Source organism: Typopeltis vanoorti, chromosome 22, assembly GCF_054136105.1.
Source record: "Typopeltis vanoorti isolate ZY-2024b chromosome 22, IOZ_Tvanoo_1.0, whole genome shotgun sequence".
Lineage (NCBI taxonomy): Eukaryota > Metazoa > Arthropoda > Arachnida > Uropygi > Thelyphonidae > Typopeltis > Typopeltis vanoorti.
This window is the reverse complement of record NC_143570.1, coordinates 53458809-53486359: the sequence shown is the minus strand read 5'-3', so window position 1 is coordinate 53486359 and position 27551 is coordinate 53458809. Positions and strand designations below refer to the sequence as shown.

At 37.0% G+C, this 27551-nt stretch overlaps 1 protein-coding gene across 8 annotated transcripts in view; it reads left to right on the top strand.

Moving 5' to 3' along the window:
• The window catches only part of LOC150094422 (tyrosine-protein phosphatase Lar-like), a 1380317-nt gene that overhangs the window by 729739 nt on the left and 623027 nt on the right, over nt 1-27551 (top strand). For all 8 annotated transcript variants that reach the window (XM_090412197.1, XM_090412199.1, XM_090412204.1 and 5 more), the window contains one exon: nt 23849-24028. In XM_090412197.1, the coding sequence (XP_090268323.1) occupies nt 23849-24028 (180 nt within the window). The remainder of the gene's footprint in view (nt 1-23848; nt 24029-27551) is intronic.

The window sequence follows — 27551 nt, the reverse complement described above, 5'->3', positions numbered from 1 at the left end:
TTAGTGAATGTCCATACTCAAGGGAAATAAATTATGCTCCTAGCGTCGGTTTCCTGGGGAGATTCAGGAGCATTTATTCCAACACCTGCAATGCTTATGCAAAAACTTGATCATAGTTTGATTTTGTCTCGGGCAGCGATCTAATCCCATGCCTAAATTTTAATCTGAGTATACTTCTCTTCCCCCCCCCTCTAAAATACTGTGTCGACTTCATATATATTACTATTTAAAGTATAGTTGAATTTACTTCTAATAATTATCCGAGGAAGATCTTATGTTAATGAAGTTTATTAATTTAATTGAACGTTAACAATTTTTTACTTGTGTTACAAACAATATGATCTGCAGAAGAGTTATATGGTTGGTTCCCACCTACTAAAGGTTATCAAAAACCAATAGTATATTTTTACTGTGAGTAGACTAAGGTTTTACATATTTCTACTATGTAGTATTTTTTCTACATCGTCGAAATATATATATATATATATATATATATATATATATCCATGTCCACCGCAGGATTCAAACCCGCAACCTGTTGATTAAAGAGCGGGTGCGGTAACCACTTGGCCAACCAGGCTAGCATATATCTTAAAAAAAAAAAAATAAAATAATAATAATAAAACGCATTCATTCTGCCCATATTCCCTGGAAAAAAATTCTTGTTGGTTGAGAGATTTTTTGAATTTCGGCCGACTAGCTAAGATTATTATGAGACCAGCGTATTTATGTCTGTAAATCGTGCATGTCTTTCTGGGCTAATGGCCTGTTTAGCGGGATGAAAATACCGAGTTTCAGGTAGCGCAGTGAGGATAAAGAAACATCTATTACAACCGTATGAAACCTGCTTACCATATGTTAAATAATGTGTGTGTGTGTGTGTGTGTGTCAGAAGCACTGGACTTTCGATTGTTGCATTTCGGTTTCTAAGCGCCATCTTCCCTAATTCTAACTTGGCAGTTATCAGTGGTTAGGTTCCCGCATCATAGTGTACGTAGTTGCTAGGATACATCCAGCGAATGCACGCCTGTATGGCTGATTGGCTCACGTCTTAGTGCGTGTTGCCGTCATGAGGAAAAATGGCTTTCAGTGTGACGTTGAAATGTGTATGTGTATATTGACAAGTTTCGTGAGACGAGCGTGTGATAGTGTTGCCGAAGTTGTTTCTTGTATAGTGGATATAGACGCAGAGCGGTTCAGTACAACCTGTCCGGTAATTCTTATAGTCTTTTACCAACAGTGAGATATAAATCAATCACTGTGTAATTCATAATTCAAGATTATGTTACTTTGAATGGTGGCAATGAGAATTACTGGTAGTGCGCCTGGAAACTTAATGAAATGATTGTTTTATTCAGATACATATGTAATATTTACATATCCTCAGCTATAATTTTCGAATGTATAGTAATTTATGAAAGCTATTATTCTTTGAGAATTCATTATTATTATTGTTATGAGTTATGATAAACATTACCTCTGTTAGAATGCAACTATCTTCCAGGAGGTGTTTGTATAATAATAATAATAATAATAATAATAACCTGAAACCGCCAAGGGCATTCTGCAACTTTCAGCCAGGATGCGCGGGGAGAGGGGGGGGGGGCAGTACTGTGATCACAACACGTGTAGAAATGGACCATGTTAAAAGCACTGTTTAATTGGGCCAATAACAAATCCTAAATTTAGATGGCCTCGCATAAAGAAGTTTTTAAATTACCCTTTGGAAATTTTTTGTGTACAGATGTACATGCAATAGATTTCATATAATGGGTTTGGTCATCTTTTATGTATTCCATTAGGACTAACATGTTAAGGGTTTATAAGAATTTTCCACTTGAAAGATATTTTCATAAATGTAGAACTTAGTTTCACACGGATTTTTTTTTTCTTTCATATTTCTCAAGCATTAAGTTTCTCCCCTATGTGTGTGACATATTGAAAATTATGGTGTTCATAAAGTAAAAGGAATTGAACAGTATGCCAAGTAAATAAATAAAAAAAATGACAGGCTACACCTGGATTTTATTTTGAGACTGCTGTTTTTGGAGAATTCTTAGATTAAAATTACTCACAAAAAGAACAAAAAATTAGAGAAAGCACAACAGGTGCAACACATACTTTGTCCAGTAATTGCACCATCTCTATGAGCACTGATGGATCTCACCAGGATTGGGACAGTGAGGTTTTGCTTATGGCACAACACGTAAAAATGCTCTGACTTTCTTAATTGAAGGTCAGATCAAAATCAAAAATCAGCCAACGCCTATTTGTTCCTGTATAGGGAGTAGGCAGGGCCGTTTACCCTATCTAACTTTTGGAGACTGAGTGGGTAGTTCAATCTCCACTGGTAGCCAATCAGAGAGATAGCTGGCCCTAGGCTATCACTGATTCATCGGTACGCAGTAAAGAAGGCGGCAAGCTAGTGCTGCCATCTCTAACCCTATATTTTTAATGTCTGAATGTCTGAAAATAGTGTGGGTTTCACAGTCGATTTTCTTGAGTTTACGGGACGAAACTCAAGAAAACCCGCTAGCCTGTGCCCGTACTGGTTCCCGAGTTAGCCCGTCCTGACTAACTCGGGAACCAGTTGAAAAAAGGCTTAGAAAAATTTCCTCTAGTGGGCGGCTAGATTTGAGCCACCAAATCCTTTCTTCATGCAGTTAAGCGCCATAGAGTGCAAACGCCACATCTGCTGAGTTATACAGGCTCTGATCGAAGGTCAGATGTACTAAATATTTATTTTGCTTCAGATGTGTAGGTTTAACCCTGGATTCCTCTGGGATTTTCAAGAATGAATAACGATTGATATAATTTCTTTAATTGAAATCATAATAAACAGCATTAAGTTAATTTCTAGCAAATGTGGAAGAGTCTGTATAACTCACTCAGTTTTCATTATGCCCTTTAGGTAGAAAGACCTCAGTTCGAATCCTGTCTAGGATGCGAAAAACCTTTATCAGGGCTTTTCAGTTGACAGTGAGTTAACTGGTCTCGTATGTAAATGCAGAGTTCCCTCTCCCAGAAACTTGGGTATTTTATCCAGCAAACTGGCTAGAAGAATACACACAGTTAATAGCCATAATAGTATTGATAGTATATGTTATTATTATTATGGGCAACTCGAAGGAGTCTGTAGACTCATTGAGGGAGGCCCTAAACATCATGTCAAGAACAACTATTCAACATCCACACAGTATCTATCATACTTTGCCTTGAACTCATTCACAGTCGTGGCACCCACAACAGACTTTGGCAACTTATTCCACTCATTCACCACTCTCCAAGTAAAAAACCTAGTTCTAACACCCCTTGCTAACTACACTCTTGCCCAGTTTCCATGAATGACCCCTAGTTCTCCCACCACCAGTCCTGTTCTGAAAAATATCCACTGAATTAATCTTATAGAAACCCTTAAGTAATTTGATTGTCTCAATCATATCACCCCTTTTCTGCTAATTATATAATATATACTATTAGCAGATAGTATTGTCCACCCTATCAGAGCATTGTTTAGGTTTCAAGCAAGTTGAGTTATTTGGCCATGATAGGCTATTGAGTCAGAAACATAAAGGGAAATGAGAGATGATTGTGATATCAGGGATTCCACTGTATTAGAGTATTTATTCAGAAATGGAATATTTCCACTGATACATTGATGTAAGTATCATGTAATGCCTTTCTATTCCACAAAGCAGAAGTCAGGAATTTTTTGAAATCAGCAGGGAGCCATTCTCTTCCTTTCTATTCCAGAATTTCTGTGAATTTTGCCATTGTGCTAGACAAGCAGGTAATATATGAATGAATATGCTGTATTCTACTCAATTTTTCTTATTGGCAGGGTTAGAATGTTGCTAATCAGAGAAAAGAAAAAGGTTCTTCTTATTGGTAATTAGAATCAAGCCAAAAAAAAACTTTTTTCAGAGTTATACCTGAACAGACATGTTTGTCTGATGTAAAAAGTAAATAATTTTTTAAGTATAGTCTCTGGGAAGAATCCCATGTTACTCCTCTTAAACACTATTATTATAATTACGGCTATTATAGCCTGTTTTTGTTTAGGAGTGTCCCTTATTTAAATACATTGGCTATCAATACTTAAGAGGGGTATATATATTTAGGGCATTATTGGTGAGTATAGAAGGCAATTAAGGTAGAATAAAAGAGGTGGAAAAATTTGGTACATATACCTTTTTTGATTCTACGATGTCTTCCACTTCCATGATCTCGCTAAAGGTTGTTTACAAGGGGGGGGAGAAGAGGGAGGGAGCTTGGGGGATGTTTAGATGTGGGAAAATAAGTTTGGATAACCTGGGTTAATATTAATAATATATATATATAAATGTATACATATTTGAATTAGGGTGCATTTTTTTTTTTTTTTGGTGGGGAGTGTAAATTTTTTCCATATTCACTATACCTTTTGGATTTGTTTTTCAAATCATGATATTTTATGTATCTTGAAATGTACAATAAAATCATTGGAACAAAACAGATTAGAAAGATTTTGATTTTTGCAGTTAACATAACAAGAGTATGGAATAAATAACTTTTATTATTAAAAAGACCAGAAGATAAATGATAAAATATACGAAGAGCCAACAAGTTTCACTAGGCTCTTCGTATATTTTATCATTTATCTTCTGGTCTTTTTAATAATAAAAGTTATTTATTGTAATACATCAGACCAAATATGTACAATTTAAGAGTATGGAATATTAATATAACAAGAGTAGTATAGAGAAAAAGTTGAGAAATGTATTAAATAAATGCATAAAATCTGCATGTGCAAAATTTTTGTAAGATGGTTTCTTCATTAAGTAGAGTGATTTTATAATTGTGCATTTTATTTATTTTGATATTAATCAAGAAGTACTGCATTTTTTTTTTTTTTTTAATTTGTCATCTGGCAGCAAAAGAATATCAAAAAATTTCAATACATTTTAGTTAAATCTTGTGGTAAAGAATGAAGACATACATACATTGCTTTATAATTCTCTGCAAATGTGTTTTATATGCCATTTATTTTGCATCATTTCATTCTTTCAGGCTAAGTAAAAACATTGTGTGTGTGCCATAAATTAAAGATTCCAAGAAATTATATTATTGGTTGAATCCTTTATCTAAGTGTAAGCATTAATTACATGGTGGTGGTGATGCCAAATTATGGGTATTAAAAATAATGTTAGTTATGAGGATCAGCTGAGGGAATGTGGACTGCAGAGTTTGGTGGATAGAAGGAGGAGAGGTGAGACTTTTAAACTGTTGAGAGGTGGTTACAGGGCTGACACTGGGGAGTTCTTTCGCTTGGTTGAACAGCGGGAAGAAATGATGACAAGGGGCCATCCCTGAAAGTTATGTGAGTAAGAGAGCGAGGAGTGGTTTCTTTGCATGAAGGATGAGTGAACTGTGGAATGCATTGCCTGATAGAGTGGTGAGAGCAAGAACAGTTAATGAGTTTAAGGAGTAGTATGATAGACTTTGTGTTTCCTAGGAAGGACCTCTTTGGAGGTCTAAATAATAAGAATAATATACTTGTATTTGGAAACCCGAATTCTGGGATTCGTGTTTCTGAATATAATTTTTAAATCAGACTATGAATCTGTTATGGAATCTTCGGAAGCCTAACGCAACCATATTTATTTAGATTTGGTTGGTTCCTGAGAGCTGCTGCTGCTGCTTCTAAGAAAAGTCTCTCTTTCTTGAATTTGCTGTGGTGGAGCATGGTGGTTTTCTTCCATGATACTCTGTGGGTGGTGTCCAAAACATGGTCAGCTAAGCCTGAATGGCCATAGTTGTGTTTACATGGACACCACCCACAGGGTATCATGGAAGAAAACCACCATGCTCCACCACAGCAAATTCAAGAAAGAGAGACTTTTCTTAGAAGCAGCAGCAGCAGCTCTCAGGAACCAACCAAATCTTAATAAATACGGTTGCATTAAGCTTCCGAAGATTTGGGAAACACTCATCACCAGAGGTCCCACCTTGCATTCCAGGCCACCTACTATCGCCCTTAGAGGGCGCTTCACCTAGATAGGACTTTAGTGTCACCCACATGGTTGGGCTTAGTATTTGTTTTAACATTTGTGTGCATGTTACATTAATTGTTTTTGTAATCCCCATAGATGTCCTAGTGACTAGGAGGAAATATAGGAAGTATTAAATTCTATTTTAATTCTTTTTGAGTGTTGTAAAAAATCCATTAAGCCTCCACCATGATGTCCTCACAGCACTTAAGCCTCTACACATGATTACCCTATAATGGGAATGGATTCTCCTTTTTATATGCGCAGAAGTGTCGAAGGGTCTTGAATTTATGGGCATACTATACTTCTCCAAAATCAGCCACTGTGGAATACCAATCTGGTATATGCTTGTATCATTTCATTCTTTCAGGTTAAGTAAAAACATTATGTGTGTGCCATAAATTAAAGATTCCAAGAAAGTATATTCTTGGAATCTTGAATTTTCTTGGTTTAATCCTTTATCTAAGTGTAGGTTTGTACTTGAAGTAACTTCGTTACTGGGCAACTCATATATAGAGACTAATGATTTCACATCACTTGCCTTAGTATGCCATAATGCAAAGCACATATCCTTACAGACATGTATAATTCTAAGCATTATGGGAAGGGTCACTACCCAGACTGGTTTCGACCCTCACTGAGGTGAAGGTCGAAACCAGTCTGGCCTAGAGTAGTTAGTATAGGGGTGCAAGAGAGCCTGATAGTATTAGGAGAAAGAAAAGACTGATTGATAGTATGAACAGAGAAAAGGCCTCAGGTGTTTTACATCATCATATAAAAGACCATCATTTTTCCTTTTTTTTCACCAATCTCATATAGATGAACAACCTAAAGACCAAATGAAACTAAAGTACGAAGATGACTGATACCCAGGTGGTTATCTGAATTAACCACCTTCAGTTGGCCTTCTCTGCCTGGGATTGCTCTCCAGATATCCCTGCAGTTGACTATAACACCCCATTAAGAGGATAGAATTATTTAAAAAAAAACTATCATAGCAAAAATAGACAGAATTTTATCTCCACCTGGTGAATATTGCATAATGTGGGTGGTCTACACCATCTCATCAAAAATTTGATATCTCCTAGAGTCAGTGGTGTAGCTAGAGCTTTTGCCGCCCGGGGCGGTCCCTGAGTTTGGCATCACTCTCAACACACACCAAAAAGACTGCAAAAAATCAAAAGGACGTGTAGGGAAATAAATTAAAACACTATGTTTATTTTTGAAGTAAAACTTTAATTTCAACATTCTAAAATGTTATTTTTCTTTCTTTTCTGTTAGCAAAATCGTCGATGACATTGGCGAAGTCTACTTTATAGTAAAGTCTGTAATTCTTAATCAGTTTTATTTAGAAAAACTCCTCACAATTAGCAACACTTACAGCGATTGTGAGGAAATTTGCTGTGGTATTACAATATTTGGAAATGAGTTCTCGAGACTGTATTTTAGAATAACTGCAAAAGTTCAAAAAGGTTCAAAGTGCTGCTCAGGGCAGCCCCCCCCCCACCCATCTAGCTACCCCTCAGCCTAGAGTGCTTCTTTCTAAATACAAAAATCGTCTGACTGAACAATAAAATTTCTACAACCTAATATTTCAAAGCATTTGGATGTCATATTGCTGGTTTTCAAATCCATGTTTCTTTCGAAACTTCCATAAATGGTATTTTAATTAATTAATTACAAAAATCAAAATTCTCTTCTCATTGCTAACAGGTGGTGGGTACTGCAAAAAAATAACCTGTCCTGTTTAATTAATGAAATGCCCAACACATTAGATAGTCTGTTCCAAATATGCAGGGCAAGAGGGCAGCTGTAGAATTATTATTATTATTACTCAGGCCTCCAAGGAGTCAAAAGACTCATCGAGGGAGGGCCTTCCTAAGACATAAAGTCTGTCAAGACTCATCGAGGGGAGGGCCCCCCCCCCCCCTGAGAAACACGAAGTCTATCATACCGCTCTTTAAACTCACTGACCATTCTCGCTCCCACCACTCCATCAGGCAATGCATTCCACGGCTCAACCACCCTCCACACAAAGAAACCACTCCTTACCCTCTTCGTCACAGTTTCCTTTCGTAACTTCCAGGGATGGCCTCTTGTCATCACTCCTTCCCGCTGTGCAACCAAGCGAAAGAACTCCCCAGTGTCAACCCTGTAACCACCTCTCAACAGTTTAAAAGTCTCAATCATATCACCTCTCCTTCTTCTATCCACCAAACTCTGCAGTCCACATTCTCTCAGCCGATCCTCATAACTATCCTTGTACAGTCCTGAAACCATCTTTGTCATCCGTCTTTGTATCCTTTCCACAGTTAATTTATCCCCTTCAAATCCTGGGGACCAAATCTGAGAACAATAGTCCAAGTGTGGTCTGATCAGAGACTTATACAACGGAATGATAACCCTCATCTCTGCAGGTCAGTGTCCTTCTCATAATAGCAGCAATCCTCTGTGTCACCTTCACCACCTTTGCAATATGTCCCCTAAACTTCAAGTTTCTATCAATCATCAACCCCAGATCTCTTGTCTCCCCTACTTCCTCCAGTATAACTCCTCCCATAGAGTATGCAGCATCCCATCGATGTTTCCCAAACCTCAAGACCTTACATTTTGCTGCATTAAACTGACACCCCCATTCATTTGCCCATCTATCTAGTTTATTTAAATTCTCTTGCAGGGCTACCACATCTGCACTATTACTAATAATCCTTCCCAGCTTCGCATCATCCGCAAACAACTGAATATCCACCTGCAATCCACTGGCTATGTCATTGATATAAAGGTTAAACAATATAGGTCCTAGTACTGAGCCCAGTGGGACCCCACTTGTAACCCTCTGCCTCCTGGAAACTGCTCCACCATACACAACTTTCTGATACCTATCAGACAGCCAATCCTGAATCCAGTTAACCAATCTGACATCCAGACCCATGTGCTGCAACTTGAATATCAGCTTATCATGTGGCACCCTATCAAATGCCTTCGCCAAGTCTAAGAAAATTGCAGTATATGCCTTTCCCTCATCTAATGTTCTTGTAACTTTATTATAAAAGGCTAGCATATTGCTAAAACAAGAGCGTCCTTTCACAAATCCATGTTGATTCTCACAGATAACATTACCCTCATCTGCCCAATGCTGTATACGGTCCCTCACTACTTTCTCCAAGATCTTAATAACTACTGATGACACACCGACTGGCCTATAATTAACAGACTGGCTTGTAATAGACACTTCCAGTCTGTTACCACCCTTATGCAATGGCACTATCTTACCTTCCTTCCATACCCTGGGCACCTTTGCCAAAGCTAGACTTTCATTGAAAAGCCACGTTAAAGGCACTGTCAATTCCCTAGCACATTCTCTCAAAACTCGTGGTGAAATACCATCCAGTCCCACAGCTTTACTGACATCCAGAGTACTCAGTATCTGAAACACACTCTCCTCCTGTACCTCCAGACCTCAAACCAGTCCTATTCCTCTAGGATTAAAACTGACTCCTCTAGGATGAAATACTCCAATAAAGTGTTCATTGAACAATTCCACTATGTTCTCTGCATCAGTCACTCTATTCCCATTTTTATCCCACAAAATCATTCTTCCACAGTCATTTCTCCTCCTACTGGCCAATGGAATGCATGTTCTACTGTTTCCAATTGGTAACAGATGTCACAGATTGGATCTCTGATGTTAAAGTACCTCCATTTGATGGTATTGACTTGGAGAATTACACATGGCTGCATGTGTAATTCTCCAAGCAAGATCCTTTTTTTTTAGGGTATCCTTGGAACTTCAATAAGTTATGAAACAAAGTACTGTTGTCAGTACCCAACTGTAGAAGTTTGCAGCAAAAGAGATTAAAGATTTCTTTATACCAAATTTAATTTTTTTTAGTGAAAAGAATGTCAATGCCAGAGTGATAAGTCATAGTGTTAAACACAGTGTTGTAGTATTCAGCAACAATCTCAGCTTTTGGACTTTATAATCATTTACTCCAAACAGGGGAAGGTCTGCACATGTGTGATTGATCTGCAATATTTTATGGATTTTTGAAGCTGTATTGCCTAAAGAGCAGAATTTTAAAACTGGAAGCAGAAATCCTCCGTGCTTCTTTGATAGTTGAAGAAATTCCGTTTTAACTTCTTGGTATCTGCTAGACCAGAAAAATTGCATATGCTTACTATATAATTGTAACTTTTCTGAACCTAAAGAAAAGTTATAAATGTGTAACTTTTCTTTGGCTTCTGTGATGTCTGTAATATTTATTATGTACAACTGCAGGAAAGATTATGGTTTTGAGTACTATGGCTCTAGAAGAAGAGGAAAGTAGCCCTATTTTCCAGTCTTCTAAGGTTTCAAAGATTTTTTATACAAGAGTTGTCTGAAACGTTCTTGGTCTAACAACGAAAAAAACGAATTTATATTTCAAAATTGGTTTTATTTTTCAACATAATCTCTCTTAAGAGTATTGCATTTATTCCAGCGATGCTCCAGTGTCATTATCCCTTCTCTGTAGTGGTTTTCAGTAAGATCTGCAAAATACTCCTCTACAGCTTTGGTTCAAAGAAAAATGCTGACTAGCAAGGAAGAATTTTAGTTTAGGGAAGAGATAGAAGTCAGAGGGACCCAAATCTGGGGAATAGGATGGATATTTCAACAATTCATAGTGCGGATCCCTTATTTTTCCCATTGCCAAAATACTTTTGTGGGCAATTGTCCTAATGAAAGATGATTTTATTCTTCTTCAAACCGGGTCTTTTCTCATGATTTTTTTGTCTAGTCTGGTTAAAAGATCGGAATAATATTCCCCGGTTATTGTTTTACCCTTTTCAAGATAATTAATAAACAAAATGCCTTTAGCATCCAAAACACTAATATCATGATCTTTCCTGCTGATGGAACCGACTTTGTCTTCTTTAGCGCTGAACAACCGGTTTCTGGCCACTGAAGTTGGTTCCATCAGCAGGAAAGGTCGTGATATTGGTGTTTTGGATGCTAAAGGCATTTTGTTTATTAATTATCTTGAAAAGGGTAAAACAATAACCGGGGAATATTATTCCGATCTTTTTTCCGGCTTCTGTCCACCGTTTTGACTACTGTCTGGATTCTGGTGTGTAATGCTGAATCCAAGTCTCATCCATAATAATAAATTGACACATGAAATCAGTTTTATTCTTGTTAAAATGCTCCAAGCACTGTTAAAAGATTTTCATGTGAGTGCGATTTGATCTACTGTGAGCAAGTATGGCACCCATCTTGCGCAAAGTTTTTTCATATGCAATTCTTCATGCAAAATGTATATCCTACATGTTCTTTTGAAATGCCTATTCTAAGCAATTTCATGCACTTTGACTTGCTGGTCATCCAATACCATATTGTGCACTTGATCAATGATTTCTGGTGTTATTAACTTTTTGGACATCCTTCATGGATCATCTTCAAGGCTGGTACGGCCATGTTTACACTCGGCAGCCCATTTCTTAATTGTCAAAGATGAATTAGAAGAGTGCCCATAAACTTTTATGAACAAAGAAGGTTTAATACCTTCTTTTACAAAGAATTTTATAACTGCATGATATTCAATTTTTATCCATTTCAAGGGATACAGACAACATTTTTGCTTTGGACACTGTATAAAAAACAAACTACTTGATAGAATGTCTTGCAATTTCACATGGATGCTTATGACAGATGTACCAACTTAGAAAAAAAAAACTTGCCGATGGTGTTGCCATCTATTGTCAAGGCCAAAAACTTTTCAGACCACCCTCATATAAGTTCTTGAACTGGTAATATTGGGTAAGCGGAGAAGGGGAATTCCAAGTATAACAAGGGTGTCTCTCTTAAGGCTTAATGCAAAAAGAATGCCTCCAAGATCCCACTTTCCAAAAACTTTTAATTTTGTCTTGTTTGCATTACTAGTAGTTAATCCACTGATCTTGCTTAATTTTTCCAAAATAATAATAATAAAAAAAATATTATTATTATTACCTGACACCTCCCGGGAGTCCAAAGACTCATTGAGGGAGGGCACCTACTCTACAACTCTCCACCAACAAACTGCAACTACACCAATCCCATCTACCGCCCACCACCACTAGCATTTTCACAGACAATCACAAACATCCATGCCCACGCTTGGATTTGAACCCACAGCCTTTTGGCTGGAGATCGGATACACTAACCACTCGGCCAACCAGGCCAGGTGGTTAGCATAGGATTCCATATATATATATATATATATCATTATCCTTCAAAGTGCCCATTACATCATCAGCATATGTTAATACCTTATTTTCCTTCATAGTTGAAGGAACTGTTATTCCTCACACAGCATGTTTATTGTCGACTTGCTGTGAGAAAGGTTCAAGAACAAATGCAGAAAGCAGTGGACTAAGAGTGTAATAGTTTTGTAATTTTTATTTTTTGTGTTATCGTGTGTCAACTTTTGTTTGTCTGTTGTTGTATTTTGCTTACTATTCTATCTATACTATAGCTTGTGCTCCTTACAGTTACTATCCATTTAATACACTTTATCTGATTTTAATCTAATCTGATTAAATAAGTTCCTGCTTGTAATCCTTTATACTTCCTACAAGTATTCATGCTGTTAGTGAAAATGCCTCTTGGAATAGGCAATTCACTTGTACAGTTTCACAATTACAATTCAGGAAAAATTTGTATTATTTATTGACTGCACCATCCTGAATTAATTTTAAATCATGAGAGTTAGTTATTACACATATAGGATAGATTATTTCTTAACTAAACCTTAAATTATTCAGTTGTGGCAGTTTTCTATTTTAGACACACAGGTTCGATTGGTTTTGTGAGACAGTGCATTTGTCAAAGAATAGGTGATAATTTTAAACAAACAAAACATGTTTATTTAGACCATAAACAGCTTTGCAATATAATACACAATTGAACATTTGCTGTAATGCCTATCTTGAGTTCAAATCGTAAACCTTACTATCAGACCTACTATTCACAATACTTAAGTAACTTGTTTACAAATTTAGGCAATTACTGGCTGTTACAAACGACATCGTTGACTAAACATTCTTTCTTAATATATACTAGCTAACACTCAGCCTCGATTATCTCTTATAGCAGCCGTACAATTATTTCTAACAGAGCTACGCTCGGTGGACATACATACAAACTTCATATGTTACCTAAAACAGTACAATAGAATCTACTCACCAATTGACAGTATCACATACAGTCTTACCAGTTTTGAAGAATTATGGTTGTTCTGCTGACTGCTTCCTTCCATCCTATGTACTGACCCTCACTTGAACAGCTTTTGTTGGTGTCCTTCTGTAGTTCTTTTCCGGAGATCGTAGCATTGTTCTCCGTTGGTACTGGATCTACAGTGGCTGGCGTGTATCTGGTCGCACGTGGCACGTTCCATTACCGGAAACACATCTCTGAAGAATAAACTGCTTCTCCTGGTTTCCCCGTACATAGGGAGGGGGGGGGGGTGTCACGCTCCAACAAAATCTTGGGAGTCCAAGCCTGCCAACAAACTGCATCAAGAAGAAAAACTGAGAGCCTTTCTGAGGGTCTAAAGACCTTTTAAACGATCCGCAGTCCTTTGTTTTAGGGTCAAAGACCCCCGGATCTTCTGTAAACATACTGACGTCAATTGTCTTTACCTTCAGTTTTGGTGGCAAAATCTCCACATCTGAGTGACCTCCAGCACCTATATTCACTCTCAGGTCCCCAACATAATGCTGCCTAAACCTCTTAATTTGAGGCAGAAATACTTTAACATTCGGTTACTTTTACAATTTTGCATCGGGATTTAATATTAAATCAACATTATGTAAAATTTGAACCTTTACAATATTTTGTAACTTATAATCATGAACAATACTTTGTCATTCTTTTAGTCAGCTACCTTTACATGTTAACAATTAGTATTTAACCATTAAATTATAGTAATATACAAACTTTGTTTTTTCGACATGATTTATGACCTCTGTAAAATCGATGTCGGAGAATTTTAACAAAATTTCACCTCATCGGATTTTACAAGAGCAATCTTGCTTGACCCCTTTTCAAAGTTTGACTGGGTCTGACAGGAACCCATTAACTAGGAGGCAGGTAGAATTGGCATAGGCTCTTTTGATAACAGATAGCACATTTTTACCTACACCAATTGGCTGGAAGATGTGGAACAGAAAGGAATGCCAGACATCATCAAATGCTTGGGTAAGGTCTACTGATGACACCGCCATCGACTGCTTTTTCATATTAACTAAGCAGATTAGATCACGTAGCAGAAATATATTAAATTCTATTGCTCAGCCTGGAACTCCATATATACCTGTGTGCTTTTAATTATGTATCTCATTCCCACTTTGAGCCTGTTTTTGATAATGTGGAAAAATATCTTGTAGTCTGAATTAGACAGAGAAATAGGTCTCCAGCTGCTGATTAAGGTGTGATCTCTATTAGGTTTTGAAATGAGGACAGTATGGCTTGCTACAAATTTCACTTGGTATGTGTCCTGACAAGAGAAAAGAATTAAATAGTATAACTAGAATGAGAAGAATAAAATCCCAGACTTAGCAGTAAAGTTCCATTCCTAGACCATAGGTCATGGTGATTTTCTTGTCTGGCATTCTTTATAGGCTGTGGTAACTTCAGATGCCATAATGAGTCTGTCAATCCCAGATTGAATTTGAATAGGAAAGCCATTATTGTTCCACGAGTTGCAATTTCCAACAGTACTATTGTTTTCAAACAGATTTTTGTAGTGTTTTTGAAAGGAGTCACGGATGTCTTGATTGATGGGCATGACTTTACCATCAACACAGATTTCAGTGTTGGAAGTTTTTTTTCTACTTGGTTAGACTATAATAAATTTAGTTTAATCCTTTATCCAAGTGTAAGCAAACAAAGCTTGCACTTGAAGGATCTTCAGAACTGAGGCAACTCGTGGTAAAGGTGGGCCAAGCTCTCATCACTCCTTGTCTTAGTATCTCCCATAATGCAAAGTATATCTCCTTGCAGACATGCATAATGCTATGCATTAAGGGAAGGGCCACTACCCAGACTGGTTTTGACCTTTATTGAGGTCTTGTAAGTGGGCACCAGACCCAGAGGTGGTGATACTAAGGTGGAAGCAATGGAGAAGTCATATTTACCTATACGAGTTGCCAAAAGGTGTTTAAGCTTATTAAATTACTCTGGATTTAGAGAAAGATGGAAGTTTTTTCCCACTTGGTTAGACTATAATAAATTTAGTTTAATCCTTTATCAAAGTTTAAGCAAACAAAGTTTGCACCTGAAGTATCTTCAGGACTTTAATAATAAGGAGAGACACCTTTTGGCAACTCTTATAGGTAAATATGACTTCTCCATTGCTTCCACCTTAGTATCATTCCCTATGGGTCTTGTTCCCATTGATGAGACCTCAATAAAGGTCGAAACCGGTCTGGGTAGTGGCCCTTCCCTTAATGTATAGCATACATGTCCACAAGGAGATGTGCATTGCATTATGGGAGCTACTAAGACAAGAAGTGTTGAGAGCTTGGTCCACCTTTGCCACGAGTTGCCTCAGTCCTGAAGATATGTTAGTCACAAACTTTGTTTGCTTACACTAGGATAAAGGATTAAAGTAAATTTATTATAGTCTAACCAAGTGGAAAAAACTTCCAACATCTTTCTCTAAATCCAGAGTAATTTAACTGTGCTACCAGCCAGGACGTATTTATATGTCCAAGTTTCTAGATGCGAAGTGCATATTAAAATTGTAATACCATTGATATTACATTGAAATATATGATGGATACGAAGCGTATGAGGATGTGTATTTGATCCATAATGGCGGGTAAGGTGGTTAATAATAAGGTGAGACACCTTTTGGCAACTCATATGACTTCTCCATTGCCTTAGTATCACCCCCTCTGAGTCTGGCTTGCACTGATGAGACCTCAATAAAGGTCAAAACCGATCTGGTTAGTTGCCCTTCCCTCAATGCGTAGCATTATATATGTCTGCAAGGAAATGTGCTTTGCATTATGGGAGATACTAAGACAAGGAGTGATGAGACCTTGGTCTACCTTTACCACGAGTCGCCTCAGTCCTGAAGATACTTCAGGTGCAAACTTTGTTTGCTTACACTTGGATAAAGGATTAAACTAAATTTATTACAGATTTCAGTGATAGTCCTTTCTTTGCAGAATTTAGTGAATTGTCTATTAAAGAATGCAACTGAAAGGCAGTTTGCTAAGTGCTGTTGTATTCTTATTTTAAAATTTCTTTCTTCTACTTGTTTCTGCCTTTCCATTCCAAACAAAAACATTTGTTAATGTTTCTAATGATGTTGATTCTATACCATTGCATTGATTTGTTATAAACCAGCTTCTCTCTTCATACTGGTCATCCAACTTTTTTCTCTCTAAGAAATGGGGAAACTCTGTTCCTTTTCCCATTCCATCATATTCTGTTTTACTGCTTCTTTGAATTTTAACCACATATCCGAATTCCAGGTAACATTATTCCAATTTGAAGAGGTCTGGAATTTGGTTGAAAAGATCAGTGGAAAATTTGGTCTAAGTCTCCATGGTCCAGAACTGATTTCTACTTGTTCCATGCAGTGGAACTTAAATAGAACTGGATTATGATCTGAAATGTTGATGTCAAGATGTTTTATCTGAATTATTCTATTTATAAGGGAAGAAGAGAATAAATTTGATCAAGACTGGTACCAATACCTTGATTCATGTACGTATAAGCCTAGGGATTAGTATTGTGAATCTGCCGTATGTCTACTAGTTGAGCATCGTTGAGACATGTTTTTAATTGACCTTCTGTTTTGTCTAATGTGGGGTTTTCAATACAATTCCAGTCTCCAGCTGCTGTGATGTAGTAGAAATCATATAATTTAACTCCAATTCCTGGAAGAATATTTGTCTAGCTGTTCCATTGGATGGAGAATAAACATTTATAAATCTTATTACACATCCACAGTATTTCCTGTTGTCAAGATTCTCCCTTCTGTGCATCCGTTTAGGGCACGAATAAGAACTACCTCAGCTCTGTTAAATCTTCCAAAACTCCAATAAGAAGGAAGTGGATATCTATCTCTTAAAGTTTTTAAATTATTATATTTGCAGAAGTATGTTTCTTGGAGAAACAAAGCATGATATTATGGCAAAACTTAAGTTTCCATATAGTTTCTTGTTTAATTTGCGTGTGGAATCCTCATACATTTAATGAGGCAATGCAGAAAGGAGATGCTATGATTAATGAAGTGTTGCTGGTAAGTCTTTAACCTCTAGATTTTGTATGAACTTGATAAGGTCTTAAATCTGTGAAGGAGCAACTGTTTTCTAGTTGTTTATAGTTGCTTTCCATTACTTCAATTTCATACTTATTGTTCTTGATTTGGAAGCTAGCTATTTTCTTTTCATGTAGATGATAATCATACTGATAAAAAAATTGAAATCGGAACTTTATTATTTTTTCTTTAATTGTATCTCTTGCTTTCCCTTTATTAGCATGAGATGGTTCTTCATAGTCCATAAACTCTTCTGAACGTGAAGAGTTTACATTTGATAATCTGTGATCTTCTCCATCTTTACATTTTGTATTACTTTTTATTTTTGATGTAGTCCCTTTTTTTAATTTTTTTTGTTTATCCTCAATTGTTTTTATTAATTCAACTTTCCTTTTTGATGATCTTGTCTGCATATTAAGTTCTTCCAGTTGTGTTACTTGCTTTTCTGTTTCTTTTCCAATTTCATCTTGTTTTTCATGTTTTTTTCCTCCTTTCATGATTTTGCATTTCATCTTGTATCTGTTCAGTTGTTGTACTAGGTTCATTATTGGTAATTTCAGCTGATGTTGTTCCATCTATATTTGACTGGGAAAATGGCTCCTGCAGATCTGGAATTTTGGGGCTAATTTCTAGCTGATTTGGTCTTGCACTTTTTTGTGATTTTACCAAGTAGTTTGTTTAAAAGCGCCATCTTTACTAGACTGAATTGGAAGATCTGGGAACTCTTCATTATGCCTCTCTGATATATACTGTGTTGTAATTGACTCTATCGGCACTCCTGCTCTTTCTCCGAGAGTTCTAAAAGGACAGGTGTTAACGACGCGTTTAGAACTTTTGTTTTCTGACAGGATTTGAGACATTGATTAGTGATATGTCCAATTTCCATGCACTTGAAACATTCAGATTTGGAGCAGTTACTACCCAAGTGTTCGTATGAACCACAACACAGGCACTGCCTTTGTATTCCAGGATAGTTTACCATAACTCAGGTTGAACAGTTGTTGACAAAATTTGGTACTGGCGTCTTCATATTCATTGTGAAGGTGACATCACCAGAAAACCAGTTTGGATCTTCACCTGATAATCCCTTTCGTATATTACTAATCTTACCCCATTTCAAGAATGTCTGCATAAGAATTTCATGACTGTTGTCTATATATTCCATTGAAAATCTTTCGATTTTTACTGTTTTTACCTGGCTCCTGACCATTACAGGAATAACTGTCTGCCTTTGAAAGTAAAACCCTGTAATCGTTTGTCCCTTGTGTCTACATCTTTAACTATTTCTTAAATATTAAGAAATAGTTAAAGTTAATTAAATATTTCTTTCTACTGAACAGGGTGAAAGAATAAATCTTATTAGCACCAACTGTATCTTTTAAAACTTTAGTTACCTGTCTCACTTCTTCACAACCTGGAATTTCAATTCCTAGAGTAGTGAAAAATTCAGGTGGGGAATAAGATTAAAACCTCTGCGTTTGATTGTAAGAAAGAAAAAAACCCTTTCAGTCGTAAGACTGAGAATTAAATAATCCCATGATATAGAAATAATTCTACACCACCAGCAAATGCTATGTTTGAGCTACTATAAAATAGCAGTCAGGCAAAGCATTCCACTGACTAACCACTCTCTCCATGCAAAGAACCTACTCCTTATGCTCCTGCTTATGTCCTCTTTACAACTTCCATTTATGTCCCCCTTATTCTATCCCTTCCCCCATTTTATGAGAAATTATTATTATTGGCAACTCCACAGAGTCCCTAGACTCATCGAGGGAGGCCCTAAACATCATGTCAAGAACTATTCAGCATTTGCTCAGTATCTGTCATACTTGGCTTTGAACTCATTCACAGTCATGGCATCCACAACAGACTCTTACAGCTTATTCAACTCATTCACCACTCTCCAAGTAAAAAAACCTAGTTCTAATATCCTTGCTAACTACACTCTTGCTCAGTTTCCATGGATGGCCCCTAGTTCTGCCACCACCACACCTGTTCTGAAAAATTTCCTCTGAAATAATCTTATAAAAATCCCTCAGTAATTTCAATGTCTCAATCATATCACCACTTTACTGCCTATCAACCAGTTTCTGTAATCCACAAATCTTCAACCTGTTCTTGTAAGGTTCATTCCATAGACCAGCTTCCATCTTGGTCACTCGCCTTTGGATCCTCTCTTACCTCCTTCCCATCACCAAGAAACCCTGGCACCCAGATCAGTGCACAGCAGTCAAGATGGGGTCTTATCAACGCTTAATAAAGAGGAACCATAACCTGCTTGTCTTTGCTTGTCAAAGTATTCCATTGAATTAACCAAGTGATCTGATGAGCTGATTTAGCCACTTTTGCTATGTTCCCCCTAAACTTTTAACTCCCTATCCACTAACACTCCCGAGTCTGTGGTTTTGTCAATTTCCTGGTGTATGGTTCCACAATGTGGTATACTGCTGATATCTTTTCACCCCAAAATGCATAAACTTACACTTTGTCACATTAAACTGACGTCCATTCTCCTTAGCCCAGTTTGCCAATCTATCCAAATCACCCTGCAAAATTTTGATATGTATGTTCCCTATTGCTCTACCCAACTTTGCATCATCGGCAAATAACTGAACATTTCCTCTCAGATCCTTTCTTATATCATTAATGAACAAATTAAATAGCAATGGTCCAAGAACAGAATCCTGTGGCACACCACTAGTCACAGACCTTCTTTTGAACTCTACTGCTGAATAAACTATCTCTGATATCTCTCCATCAACCACCCTCCTGTCCATCTCACCAACCGTATATTGATCCCTCCCTATGTGCTGCAGTTTGCTGATTAGAATTCCATGTGGCATCCTGTCAAAGGCCTTTACAAAGTCCAGCAGCATCACCATTACACTTATCAATTTAGCCGTCACTGTATTATAAAACGTGAGCAAGTTACTGAGGCATGATCTACCCTTCACAAAACCATGCTGCTCCCCCCCCCATACACTATCCCATTTCCATCTATCCATTTCTGTATTTTGCTCTTGACCAGCTTCTCCAATACTTTGACAACGACTCCCAATATGCTGATCGTCGGTAATTTGCAACAGAAGTCTTGGAGGTTCCTTTATGCAATGGAACTATTTTCCCCTCCTTCCACCCCCTCGGGACTAACCCAGAGCTGAGACTTAGATTAAACAATATGGTTAAAGGCACTGACAATTCCTTTGCTGCTTCACGTAAGACTTGAGCTGGTATACCATCCAGGCCCACAGATGTATTCACATTAAAATTCTGTAATATACTATTCACCTCAGTTCCCGTATAAGCCATCGGTTCCCTCATTCCTGCAATATCACTGCCTGGATGATATACTTATGTAAAGTGTCCACTTAGTAATTCTACTATTTCGATTGATTCAGTTACTTTCCTACCATCGGCATTCCTTAAATTCATTCTGCCATATACATTTTTTCTTTTGCTTGCAGTATATTGAAAGAACTGTTTGGGATTCTCTTTAGCCTGCATTGTTAAGTTCCTTTCATAATCTGCTTTTGCTTTTCTTACCACACCAGTTACCCTTCTGGCCTGTGCCTGCAGGTCATCTTTCTCCTTAAATTCTCTCAACAATTGTTTCATTTTTTTCAGCTCCAGCTTAATGGTGTTATTCATCCATTTAACTCTCACTTGATTAATTTTCCTGACTAGGTATGCAGTCAGCCATTACCTCTCTCAAACACTCCTTTACAACTTCCCATGCACTATCAACATCCAGCCCTTGCAGTTTTACAGGCCATGGCACTGATCCAAGCAATCTCCTAAGCTTGTCATACTTAACAGTCTGGTAATTCCACATATAACCTGTCTTAACTGAAAATTCCATACATTTTGCCACCTACCAGGTCAAGACCATATGATCACGCTCACCAGTTGGTGGCAATGTGGTCACATTCGTTATACACAGATTCTCATTACTTCCACATAAACCTGATAACAACCCTTTGCCAACTTAAATCTTTCACACATATCCCATTTCTTCCTTCTACTCACAAGGCTTTGCAAACTGCATTCCCCCAATCTGTCCTCATATCCCACTTCTCAAATACCAGTTATTATCTTAGTCAGTCTTTTTGGGACCCTTTCCAACATATCACTGTGAAACCAGGGGACCAAATCTGTGCACAATAATCCATATGAAACCTGATCAAGGCCTTATATAATTGAATCAGAACCTCTTTATTTCTACAAGTTAAGATCTTTAGCATCATTGTCATAATCTGACGATGTCTTCACAACTTGTGTAATGTGACCTCTAAACTTTGGATCCTTGTCCATCACCAATCCAAGATCTCTTATCTCCTCAACTGTCTCCAAAATTTCCCTCCCAAGTATATATTGCATCCCATTGTTGCCTACCAAATTTTGGAACCTTACATTTAGCATTATTGAATTAACAGTTTCATACTGTTTATTCAAGTCCTCCTGTAAGGCCACAACATTTGCTTGATCATCACTCTCCCTAGTTTGGCATCATCTGCAATATACAAATTAAATAAGAATTGTCCCAAAATGACCCTTGTGACACACCACTAGTGACTTTATTGTTTTGAGATAATGTTCCTGCCCCTCTCTCTCTCTCTCTCTTGTTCATTACATTCATCATCTTGTTAAAGTATGTATATAAGCATGATCTTCCTTTAACAAACCCATGCTGACAAGCGCAAAGAATACCACTGTTATCAACCCACTTTTCTATCCTATATCTCAACAACCTCTCCAATACCTTAACTACTACTCCAGTTATATAGATCAGCCTCTAATTTGTTGCCTTAGCCTTATCACCACCTTTATGAAGTGGAACAATATCTTATATCACTGCCCCTAGACAGTATGCCCTTGTAAAACTAACTTGACTATTTGGTTAGCTTCTGTCCCCCCCCCCCCCCCCCCCACACACACCACTTTTTAAAGTCATCCTTCGTTTCCTTTTACTTGCCACATAGCAACAGAACTCTTTACAATTTCATTTAGTTTTATCAGCTAGCTTTTTCTTGTAATTAGCTTTCGCTCTCCATACTACAGTCAACCTTCTTACACTGCACATGGGAATACTGATGAACTTTTTCTTTGTCTGTATCTGATACTTAATTGTGCTGTTCATTCATCTAACTTCTTGATTTATCCTTCTTACCCTGAGTATAGTCTGACACTGCTGTCTTCAAATAATCCTCAGCCACCTCTCATACACCCTCAACATCTGTCTCCTTTAAATTTTCATCAGCTTGTCATAATCACTGCTTTATAATTCTACATATATATCTTCTCAACAGAATATTCTTCATATCTAGCAATGTTGCGGGTGAATACTATATAATTGCTTTCTTGAAGCAGAGGCAGCATAGCTAGATTGGTTACTGTTAAGTTCTCTGGTGGATTGACCAGATCCAGCACTCAAACCTTGTGTCCCCCTTCAAAAGAGTCTGTCCCCATCACTATATCATGCTCATTCAATCAAGTCTCTTTAATGCCTAATAACACTTTGTTAACTTCAGCTAATCAATGCCAAAAACTCCTCGCCCTTGTTCCTTGTTCTTGTATTGTTTACACCTTGTATTGATTAGCCCACTAAAGTGAAGAACCTGAAGAGATTCAGCATCATGTGATCAATCTCTCACTTACTAACCTCTAGGTTGCCTAGACCCGTATTCTCCTGCTTCCCCCCCCCCCCCCAATGTTCTAGTTTACCTGACTCAGCACTTCTGAACCCTCACTGAACAATACTTTCTTAAGATACCTGACCCCAAATCTATTCAAATGTAAACCATTTGCCTTATATAAATTTTTCCTTCTATCAAACTCACCCCATATGTTCACAAGCACCATACTATTTCTCCTACACAATCTGCACACTGACTCATTCTCGATTATTGCTCTCCATCTCAGCTCGCCTCACCTCTGTCTTACTGTGGCAATAGCCACACAACTTTTACTTTCTTGCTCTTCTTTTTCACTTAAAATAAACATTTTAAGTGAAATAAACTTAAAATAAACTTTAATCCTTCACATTTCCTTCAGTTATTCTTATAGATAGTAGTGAAAGATATCACCTCTCTGTAGATGATACCTTCCGTTACTTCTGTATCACATTGCTGTAAAGAATGTTCTGTGAACCTTTTTTTTTTTTTTTGGGAGGGGGGGGGATTTCTGTAAAGAGTTTTTAATTACAGTTTAAGAATATCAAAGTACATTTTGTCAACTTCAATAGAGGATCACTTAGTTTCTATTTATCCTGTGCATTTATTGTATAGTTCTTAAAACTTAGATTAAATATCAAAACAATTAGCGTTATTTTGTGAAATTTTTGGGCTGTTTTAAAGTGATCTTGCATAGCTAGGCATTAAGCACTATAAGATGAATATTACACATACTACGAGTTATCAGTTTGTATGTATTCTTTTGCTCTTTTAACCTTTTAAATAATGATCTAAAACCAATAAATGTATAATTAGCTTAATATTGATTTTTATTATTTCATTTTCTGGACAGAGGATCACGTGCCTGTCGGTTTTCCACGTTTTATTCTACAGCCTCAAATTCAGGGTGTAGAAAAGGGGAGAAATGCCCTTTTGCCTTGTCAAGCTGAGGGAAACCCACCACCTGGAATCAAATGGTTAAAAAATATGGTCCCTGTGGATCTTACTGAACCACGCTATTCCCTTGTCCAAGGTAAATGTTAATAATGGTTTTAATTTAATGAGAAGTGTTATAGATATTTCATTATTATATTACCCTTGTTAACTAGCTGTATCAGTTATCTGGAACTCAGATGGACTAGTTTTGAAAATACAATGAAAAAATATTTTTTGTGTGTGAGATTAAAAAAAAAAATTGAAAAGAATCATATGTGTGTGCTTGTAATAAAAACTCATATAATTACACAGTATAGTTTTAAAAATAATTTGCCAGATTTTTGGTGGAAAGTCCATCATCAAGATTGAGATTTAGGCAATGCAGAAGTTCTTCAATACGTACTTTAAAGGGATGCTTATATTTATTGGAGCATCTGTGTCATCATCATCACCCATGGATCCATTGCACATTGGTCTCTGATGCTTGTTTCTCTATTCTTTGCCATTTCTCTCTATCCATTCCCAGGTGGCTCAAATTCTGTAAACTCTCTTCACATCATCTATCCACTCTTGCCTTAGCTCGCCTCTTCTATTTATATCATCCATTGTACCAAGCTTAAAGGTTTTTGTCTTTCTACTATTATCCATTCTGCAGACATCTCCATAAAAAACTTTAGTTTCCTTTGAATTATTTTCTGCATTAGATTTTATGTGCAGTTTATTTGTGATACAGTGCATTTGTTACCTTTTGTACCCATCCAATTTATAGAATCTGTCTGTAACATGATTTTTTCAAAAGCCAGTATTCGTCTCACAGTCTTTGACCATTAACCATGACTCACAGCCATAGAGAGCACTTACAAATATGCATGTTTCCAGCAGTGTCAGCTTTATGGGAAGGCTCACTGATTTACTTTTCCATATATTTTCCATTGCCTATAGGTTTACTTTAGCTTTTGTTTTCCTACATGTTATGTATAGTTTTAATCATGTGTCATGTTTCTGCCTAGGTATGGGAAGTTCCTAACCTTTTCCTGCTCTTGTCCATTGACCTTTATTTACTTTTTCATCCTCTTCTCTTTGAATATCATTGTTTTTGTTTTACTGATGATCATTATTAGCCCATATCTCTTTCCTTCTTAACTTTAGAACTCTTCATTCTAGTTCCTCTTCATCTTCTCCAGTAATGATTGTCATCTGCAAATCATAAATTGTTTATTTTCACAGCTTGAATTAACATTTCTCTTATATTGTCTTTTATGACATCTAGTATTCTTTCCAAAAGCATGACAAAGATGCTTGGGAATATTAGGTCTCCTTGTGTTGTGCCTTTGTTATCTGCAGCCATCTTCCAATTTCTCCACAGTTTCTTACAGCAGCTTCTCTTACAGGATCTTCTCCATATCAGGTTCCTGCCCACTCCATAAGATTCGAGCACAGTCCATGCCACTTTCTGATCTGTACTTTTTTTCTGAAAGTCAACAGAACAGGTACAAACATTTTTATGTAGAGCTTTCTCCATAATTAATGTTAATATTTGGTGTGCAGTACTTCTGTCTCTTCTAAATCCTGCTTGCTCATCTTTCATATTTTTTCCATTAGCTTCCTTACTTTCTCTGTTAATGTCACCACAAGTACCTTTCCCACATCACTCATTAGAGCTATTTTTCTGTAATTTTTGCAGTCCATTTTGCTTCTTTTTTTATGAATGGTGGAATAGGGTTGATTTTGTCTTGGTGTTTTGCCTTCATCCTATGCCATATTACATAACTGGTACAGTATCACCTCCACACCATGTTTAACATCTCTCTGGTGATGTCATCATTCCCAGGACTTCTATGGTTTTTCAAATGTTTTGCTGTCTTTAAAACCTCATCCTTCAGTGTATATATGTTTCTCCCTCTGTTTGGTGGTGATATTTCTCTCAATTCAGCAATTAACTTCTTTTGGACTTCAGCTTACCCCTTTGTTTATATAATTCTGAGCAGTATCTTGTCCATCCCTCTGCTGTTTCGTCTGTGTTCATTAAGATTTCACCTTTTTCACTTTTTATGGTTCTCTGCTTTGGATTCCATTTCTTGTTGATGTTTCTGATTGTGTTATATACTTATTCCATATTCACCATAGTATTTATTGATATTCTTGCACTGTTCCTCTAGCCATTTTGATTTGTCTCTCCTAACTGCCTTCTTCACTTCATTGCACTTTCCTCTATATTGTTCTTCCATTTCCACAGAGATATCTTTTCTAATCTTCAGTGCTCTTTTTTTCTTGAATTAACTTTAATTTCTCCTGTGAGATCCACCTCTTCTTTGCTTTTTCTGTATCTGGGACTGTTTGTTTGCTTTTTAGATTGCAGATACCACTTTGTTTCAATCCTCCAGTTCCTTTTCCATAATGGATTTCAATTCTTCCTCGAGCAGTTTCCTTGTAATTTCCTCACTCAGTGTCCTCGTATCTCTCTGATTCTGAAACTGTGCCTTCACTTGTAGTTTCAACTTGATATAGGCAATCACTAAGCTATAATTTGATTCCATATCTGCATCTTCAAATATTCAACACTGCTGAAATGATGTGGACTATCTTTTGCTTTATGAGTATCGTGTCTAGCATGTGTTCTTAGGTTTTCCATCTGGTAACCTCCATGTCCACTTAATGCAATCTTTTTTGCTAGAATTCCATATTGAAAATTACTGCATCATGCTTCAAGGCAAATTCAAGCATTCTTTCTCCTCTTTCATTGCTTTCTCTGTATCCATATTTGCCTATTATTCTTTCCCATCTTTCATTCTCCTTCACATTCTAATCTTCTTCAATAATTATCATTTCTTTCTTTTGTGCTGATTTTAAGTTATTTCAATTGCTATAGTATAAATATATTTCTTCTTTAGTACTTTCTGAAGTGGGTAAATAGACCCAAACTGCTGTGATGTGAAATGGTCTTGCTGCAAATATTGTCATTATTTGTGTAATAATCTGTGTAGAACATCTGTGTAGTAATTTGAAATTATTCCAAAGGATCCTGTGGCTAGTATAAGTAACTCCATGTTCTGCTGGATCTGATTTGTTCTGTTTCTTGGAGGTAATATAGTATTGATGTTCAGAAAGGCATATAGAAATATATCATCCAGTTCATCCTTGTCGGCTTTGGTTATAATTATTATTATTATTATTAACATTTGACCTCCATGGAGTCAGAGACTCATTGTGGGAGGTACACACTATTGCACACAATGCTCATCCAACTGTGCTTTAAACTGATTCAATGTGTCTACACCCACAACACACTCAGGTAATGCATTCCCCCTCACCAACTCCTCTGCTCACATCCTCCTTATACAGTTTCCAGTGATGGCCTCTTGTTCTACCCCCTCTCCCATTCTATGAAAAATCTCTTCCCTGTCGACCCAATAACAACCCCTGACTAGCTTACATGTCTCAATCATATCCTCCACCCCCACACACACACCTCTTCCTCCTGTTCACAAGGCTCTGCAACTTACATTCTCTCAATCTGTCCTTGTAATCTACATTCCAAAGACCACTGACCACCTTTGTGAACCTTTTTTGGACCCTTTCTCCAACAAATCCTTGTCACCACAAAAATATGGTGACAAAAT